General features: G+C 37.5%; 1 protein-coding gene across 1 annotated transcript; it reads right to left on the minus strand.

The window, feature by feature from the left end:
- Positions 1–1,077: 1,077 nt before the first annotated feature.
- On the minus strand, positions 1,078–6,624 carry LOC149261156 (protein kinase STUNTED-like). Its single transcript, XM_089367983.1, has 8 exons — positions 6,559–6,624; positions 3,140–3,587; positions 2,763–3,011; positions 2,432–2,592; positions 2,203–2,279; positions 1,964–2,111; positions 1,712–1,861; positions 1,078–1,505 (listed from the first exon to the last, which is right to left on the minus strand). Exons 1-8 carry the CDS (start codon positions 6,622–6,624, stop codon positions 1,233–1,235), a joined length of 1,572 nt encoding a protein of 523 aa, XP_089224109.1. The 3' UTR covers positions 1,078–1,232.
- Positions 6,625–7,513: the final 889 nt, after the last annotated feature.

Here is a 7,513-nt window from a genome sequence, read left to right on the forward strand (position 1 = left end):
TTTTTACTGCCTCAGGGTTTGTTTCGTCCTGTGACTACTAGGTTCGTTAGTCCTTCACATAACTATTAGTCCTTCACATAACTCTCCAACAAAATGAATCCAAGAGTGGAATATAGACTCTTTACACGCAATTTATTTTCTAGAAAGTCTATACAGAGAAATGAAAGTTGCAAGTATAAGAATTATGCTTCAAAAATGAATTTTCTTGTGTAGTGAGCTATACCAAGGGTATGCTTTTGCAAAGTTTTATAACAGAAAAATTTGTCAAGAGGAATTTATTAAGGAAATCTCTTGTTAGAAATGAAATCCAGTTGAGTTGAGATAAAGTCCATAGTTACAAAGAAGTATTGTTGTGGAAAGCAATTCCACTATGACATTCCTGTACATTTTAATACAATATAAAAGGAAATTGATGTGATTTCCAAGCTACTTGAATCCATTGAACATAGAGAGAATCAGTTGAGAACTGATGAATGAACATGGAAATCGATGTAATTCCTAAGCTACTTGAATCCATTTTGAACACAGAGAGAATCAATTGAGAACTGATGAATGAACATGAGCTGAAGCAAAAGGACACTATCATTAAGCTAGTCGACCCTGAAATTGAAGAAAATGATCATGTCAAACAAATCTACTAGCAGTGTACTAATAACGGTAAAATCGACTTGCAAGAAGAAAGTAACTTAAATACCACATTTGTTGGAAAATGAAATCAATCAAAAAATGTTCTAACCAGAGATGAAGTTGATTCAAATGAAAGAAGTTCAAATCAGGGTGAGGTGAACCCAATAAATGAGATGTCGATAATCCCAGGAAAAATCAACTAGCAACAATGAAGGAAATCGATTGAAAATAATTAGTTAATTCCATTGTTAAGATTTCAACTTGGATATCATTTGTTGCCCAGGTACATTCTCTTGGAGAAATCGACCTGCATGTTAGGATGTAAATAAGTTCCAATTAAACAAAACATTTTTATTTGAGGGGAATTGAGGTCCAAAAGAGTAGAGTTCTTGGCAGAGGAACAATATAACTGCAAACACCCATTCAATGTTATTGTTCAATCCCCTAGTTTTCATACAATCCTTAGCTATTCTTTGAGGTCTAGCATAATACGTCACATTCCTGGCCATATAAGAATATGAAACCACTGTGGCCATGGGAAACTTATAAAGCAACCATAAACAAATGTATTGTTGGCAACAAAACTCACTTCTTTTAATCTTGAATTAAAAGCTTGATGAATTGCTACATCGGCGCAGTCCGTAATCTTCCAAAGAATTGTTTGTTGGCAAAATGCCCACACTATGATCTGTGCTACTAAGTGATACCGTATCATCATCCACCCCAAGCATGGCAAGGGTGAGATGGGTTTGTATATCATGCCCCCCCTGATTTTCTACAATGTCATCCTCATCTGAAGTATCCATATCCTTGATCATTGTATTCTGGCACCACGCCCAGTCAGTCCTCTCATCTTCTCCTTGTAGTAGTTTTAAAATCTGCCATTAATCATATCTTGGTATTAAAGAGTAAGCAGAGATGAACAGATGTGGTTAACATAGAGTGTTTTATAGCTAAAAGAAAATGTAAGAGAAATTGCACCCTAAAGTAATTTTTGCAGGTAAAGAATACCCTCAAAAAACACACGAGGTAGTAAAAACAAGCCCCTGAAGCATATAGAAATGAATAGAGGAAGATAAATTACTCGGCTCATGCAAGGACGGTAATGAGATGTTTCCCTTAGACAAAGCGTAGCAGCAAGCATCATTCTATGCATTTCATTTGTATCATAAACATTTTGCAAACATTTGTCAGCAAGACTTTCGATATTCCCATCCTGTAAGAGTGGTCTTGCCTGGTTTCAACATTTACAGAAGGTTAAACATGAGCCCCTAATAAGGATAATCAATATAAATAAACATGAAGAAGAGAGTCAACTGTAAAAACCAGGACTTACCCACATAATCAGGCTTTCTTGACCCTTGGGACTTGCTGTATCAATTGGCTTCCTTCCAGTTATTAGCTCAAGAAGGACCACACCAAATGCATACACATCCGTCTTCTCATTAACCTTTCCATAAACAAAGTATTCTGGAGCAAGATACCTGTCAAACTACAATCACAATTAGTGAATTTACAAATTGGATAGCTTTAATCTGAAAATGGCCAATCGAAACTGGGAAGATGCTTACATACCCAAATGTTCCTAAAACATCGCTGCAAGTGATATATGAAGATGTTGGTGCCCACCTTGCTAGCCCAAAATCTGACAACTATTATAATAACACGCACATTAATTCTGTTGAAATTTTTCATTAGTGCAGAATTCCAAGTTTCAGTTTACAACTCTAGATCACTAAGATCTCTTCAAATACTGAATTGTGCAATTTAGTCTTGATTCTTCTTGCAGTAAAAAGATTTATACCTGTGGTTCAAACTCTTCAGAAAGCAAGATATTGGAAGACTTTACCTCTCCATGAATGACAGATTGAGAAAAGCCATTATGCAAGTAATCTAATGCTTCAGCAACTCCTACAGCCACTTTTAATCGCACTTTCCAAGGAAGTATTGGCTTTTCCTCTCCTCCTGAAAAATATATACATAGTCAATAGCTAGGACTATAATCAAATCTCAGAAAAGAGAAAATGAAAGACCCTGCCATACAATACATAACACTATGATGCTTAAAACGTACTACTGCTTAATATTTCTACACGATTTCATGATTCTTAAAATGCAATACTTTGAGTATATACCATGGAGATTCTCTTCAAGGTTTCCTCTGGATACAAAATTATACACCAGAAGGCGGTTAAGGCCTTCTGCACAGTAACCGATAAGTGTAATGACATGGTTGTGCTTCAATAGAGTAAGAATCTCAACTTCAGAAAGAAGCTCTTGCTCTGTTTTGGATGATGAATTCAAGATTTTCACTGCCACCGATTGTCCATCAGGAAGAAATCCTCTGTACACCTTACTGCAGCCTCCTCTTCCTATAAAATTCCCTGCAAGAATAAGGATGTTACATAATTGAATTGAGTTCACAAGGTTAATATACATTTCAAGGGAAATTTCCCATTCAAAACAGAAGCACAGAAATGAAAAACTCCATGAGGAAAACTACAAATGCAACCTGTTGAAAAACCAGAAGTAGCAGATTGCAACTCCTGATATGTAAAATGCCTGCAGGTTTTACTTAGACAAAGGAACTCTAATCTCCTTGCCAAACAATTTTCTTCTAGATCAGAATCATTCTGCTGACTGCAAGGAAACCCTTCTTCTTTAGAGCATGCTTCAATTGGTGCTACATCATTTGAAGACCGAGCTTCATGTTCATAGTTGCAAACCTTCTGCATAATCTGTCCTTTCAAATGAAGCTCTCCAGTTGCCTGTGTAAGCCTATTTGGCAACTGTAGTGCCCATTCAACTACAGATGTTTGTTTTGATGTAGACTGTGGAGTAGGAAGCTTGGTCAGTGAATCGGCTCCACGTAAGAGGGGCCATCCAGGTACTGATTCTCCTTTCTCTGTAATCAGTCCCGAAGTCGCCCTTTTGGGAACCTTTTGGTTAAGAACTACCCACTACTAACCAGTTCTCATGGATGCCATAACAAAAGGGAGAAGCATGCCAAGGAAAATGGCATGAGTAAAGAAGAAATTGAAAAGGAGATTTATGAGTTGAAGGAGAGATTCAACATAGTCAAAATGAGGCTTGAAAGAGAATACCAAAGGTAGAGATGGGACCTAAGGAAGAAGGCCAAATTACTTGTCAGAAAAAAGATTTTAAGAGGAAGACCCCTAAAGCTAGAAAGCTAGGGAGGAAGATGAAGCACCTGTTGAGCCTAAAGTTGAATTAGTTCACTATTTTGAACCAGAGCAGGGAATAGTCCTTGATGATGAGGAAGATGTTGAAGAGAGACTATCAGAGAGTCTCATGGACTGCATAAAGAGTTCAAATCAACATGGATTTGTTGATAGAAGATATGGTGGAAAAAGCATCATAACAGTAGAGGGAGCTACACAAAGAGGATGTCGATGAGACAATAAATGAAAGTCTCATGGGAGGTTAGCTAGAAGTGCTCGTAACATATATACCATATGGGGCTAAAGAGCTTGGTGATTATGATACTGATGCTATGTGTATAGATGCAGATGATAAGGATTTTCGAGAGGGACAATCATTCATAGTTGTCATAAGAATAGAAGAAAGAGAAGGAGAACCTTCCTAAAGCATGGAAGGAAGACAAAATTCGATGTTGGAGGCATCAGAAGAGGCCAGGTAACCTTTTATTTTTAAAATTGGTGAATTTTATGTGAATGCATGCTTTGCATGTGAGGAGAATGGACAACTGGTCCAAAAGGAGAACGAGAGCACTAAATTGATCCAAGAAATCCAAATTGAGGTAGTAGATGCTGGACAATCCTCAAGGAAGGATGAGTTTCCAAAAGGAAAAAACAATGCATAATGAAGCCAAGATAACCTTGCAAGCAATTTTCAGAAGTGACCATGGATCCTAGCAGCCATGTGAAAGATGGATAACAAAACCAAGTTTATGTTAAGACAAGGAAGGAGGCAAAATTATCCCTCAAATGTCATTAAGGAGGAGGCCTTGAACAATCAAAGAATGCATCTATAAGAGAGAAATTGTAGAAGAGGGGATGAACAACATCATGATGCAATGTTCTTTAGAGATCGGTTGATCAATCCAAGGTTTAAGGATTGGCTTGAGTAACATTGTTCAAAGAATGCAATCAATAAGACAAAGGTGTCGAGCTTATTGCTGCAACTGGAGAGCTTGGTTCAACAACAAGAATTATGAATGTTGGCACCCAAGGTATAGTACAATTAACCACAAAGAGAGACTCATTGTACTTAGTTGTAATATATAGACTGTTGTATAGACACTCTATATAACAGTGCAATTTGTCTTATAGCTTTACTAATTCTTTAGCAACAGTGCAATTTGTCTTCTTACCCTCCACAAGTCTTAACAATCAATTCTTCAATTATATGTTTAGCACCCTTCACTTGAAGATAGGATAATTCTTCCCATCAAGCTTAACGTTGGGTAGAGGGATGCTTTAAGATGAAGCTATCCTCCCCCTTGCTCAACAATTCTCTACAGATCTCAGAACAGAACCAAAGGTAATCTCAGGAACAGCGTACTATACTACTATGACAAAGAACCACAATTCTGAAAGAACCACAATAGTAGTATAGTACGCTGTAGAATTTCTTCCATCAGAGATTATTAGGGACAGAAATATCATTGCATATTAACTTGAGCTCACAATATGATACACCAAAATTATGTGACAAGGCCACTCGATGCATATGTTTGCGATTTCCTATGTTGAAGGTTCCAATAACCTTTGATCGTGGAAAATATCCTGGTCCCAATCATGTTTATGATCAAGGAAGCGAGTTATTTACTAGGCAAGATAATTTGCTTCCTTTTCCCCAGTTAGAACTATGCAATAATTGCGTTGCCTAGTGAATGAAGTTTTTATACTTTTTGAGGGACCCGTAGCATCATCATCATTTGGACTGGAGTATTTGTGCTTGGTTGGGCTATTAATGGAAGCAGGGGGTTTACAGAAGGCCCTTGTTTATTATAAGGGGGAAATCAGGTTGAAGCCTATATTTGGATGTTCAATTGAGCCAAGGAAATGTATTAAAGGCTATGAGAGAGCTTCAAGATGTAATTTTGCGCTACCAACCAACAATCCAATTGTGTATTGACTATCTATTTGCCTTCGGGTATTTATCCAACGCTTTTTATGAACAAGAGTTGGCATTACCACTCTAGAAATATTCTATCATCCTGGACTCCATCTTTTTGGAGGTATAGAATAACCTGGGTGATGCATTGAAAATTTATGGGGAAAGTGGACGAAGAAATTGCTTGTTACCAGAACTACCTTCAAATTTAGGAAAATCATCCTCAGGCTCTGACAAATTCTGGGGGTATTTATATGGAATGGAATATGGTAAATTTGGTTGCTGCTCCTTTTTGTGGGATCCAACTGATATATAATGCAGGGGATGTCAAAGGTTCTCAAACAGTTTCCTTCAATTTTCCAAATGATAAGAAAACAATAAACGAGGTGGGAATTGCCATGGTCATGCTCAAAAATGTTGCAGAGGCTAAATTGAGGTCTATTGCAGGTACATGCATTTCTGAAGAACAAAACCAATATGTGGATTCTGAATCCATGTTCACACATATGGTTTTCAAAGAACATTGTCATGGGATTAAGCTTTCCAATAACAAGCAGTCACTTGAGAATAGAACAAAAGGATAACTTCTTATAGCTCCAAATGAAGATGCACTGAATGTTTTGGCAAACTTCATGGCTAATGAACAACGATATGTTGTATAAATTCTACATATTGACAACGTAGAACCAGATTATATTAACACAACATTGGTAACTGTCTTCCATAATTTTACAAGGGAGGATTTTGGTGACATTGTTGTATTCTTAATGAGGCAAGAGAGAATTGAAAGACTCCTGCAAAAGTAGGCTACACATTTGTTTGAGAAAATACCACAATTATCTGTTGTTTTCGGAGTAGAAAATTGCCTTGGGATAATGGAGGTCCTTCCAAGTCCATGGTTGAACTCATTTCCACCAGCTATTCTGTGCTTATAGATACTACTCCAAGGGAACATAGCCTGGTCATTTCACATCCAAAGTTAACAATCGTGCAAAAAGAATCTTCAGACATAGAGCTGGATTTTGCAAATCTGAGTTTTGAGGTAGTCTCACAACTGGTAGGTTGGTTCGATGAACTAGCCAATGAGATTAATTCAAGTAGAAGGCCAATTAGTATACTTGATAATGAAGATCTTCAGACAACTAATCCTTATATAAAAAGTCTAGTGCGCCAGGTGGATGAGAATTGTCTTTCACTGACATTAGATTGGCCTAGTCCTAATGCCATTAATAGAATGAGGCAGCCGAGAATGGAAGAAGAACGAATAAGGCAATGGAACATCAGTTTCATTGTTTTCATGACCAAAGCAGATGGTAAGGCAGCCGAGGATGAAATGCAAGAGTTTAGCTAGGGTGAATTGGTTACACTTACTTTCCAAGACGATGAGCATCAAATGAACATGATCGACACCATGGCAATGTGTGTGGTTGATTGTAGTTGTGCTTATAAGCAAGAAATAATGGGAAGGGGACGTGACCTTCAATTGATGAATTTCTTAGTTGACCTTAGATTAAAGGAGCATACATACTACATTTTTCCGACCTATTCATTTTCTCAAGAAAAACTACTTCAAACACCGTAGACAAGGCTTTTCACCATGGTAACTGAAAGTGGACAATGGATACCACCACTTTTATCCCAACAGGAAGGCATGAGAAGTCTAGAAAAGGAGAAAGGTTGTAGTGCAACTTATACTGCTGGAAAGAGTGGGTGGGTTGATCTAGAGCGCTCCTCAATTGACAAACAAAAAGGCGGATTTGAAGACACATTGAAAGCCTTCACCCTG

Source organism: Pinus tabuliformis, chromosome 6, assembly GCF_031772625.1.
Source record: "Pinus tabuliformis cultivar Carrire ecotype Pingquan chromosome 6, CPIR1, whole genome shotgun sequence".
In the NCBI taxonomy this organism is placed as follows: domain Eukaryota; kingdom Viridiplantae; phylum Streptophyta; class Pinopsida; order Pinales; family Pinaceae; genus Pinus; species Pinus tabuliformis.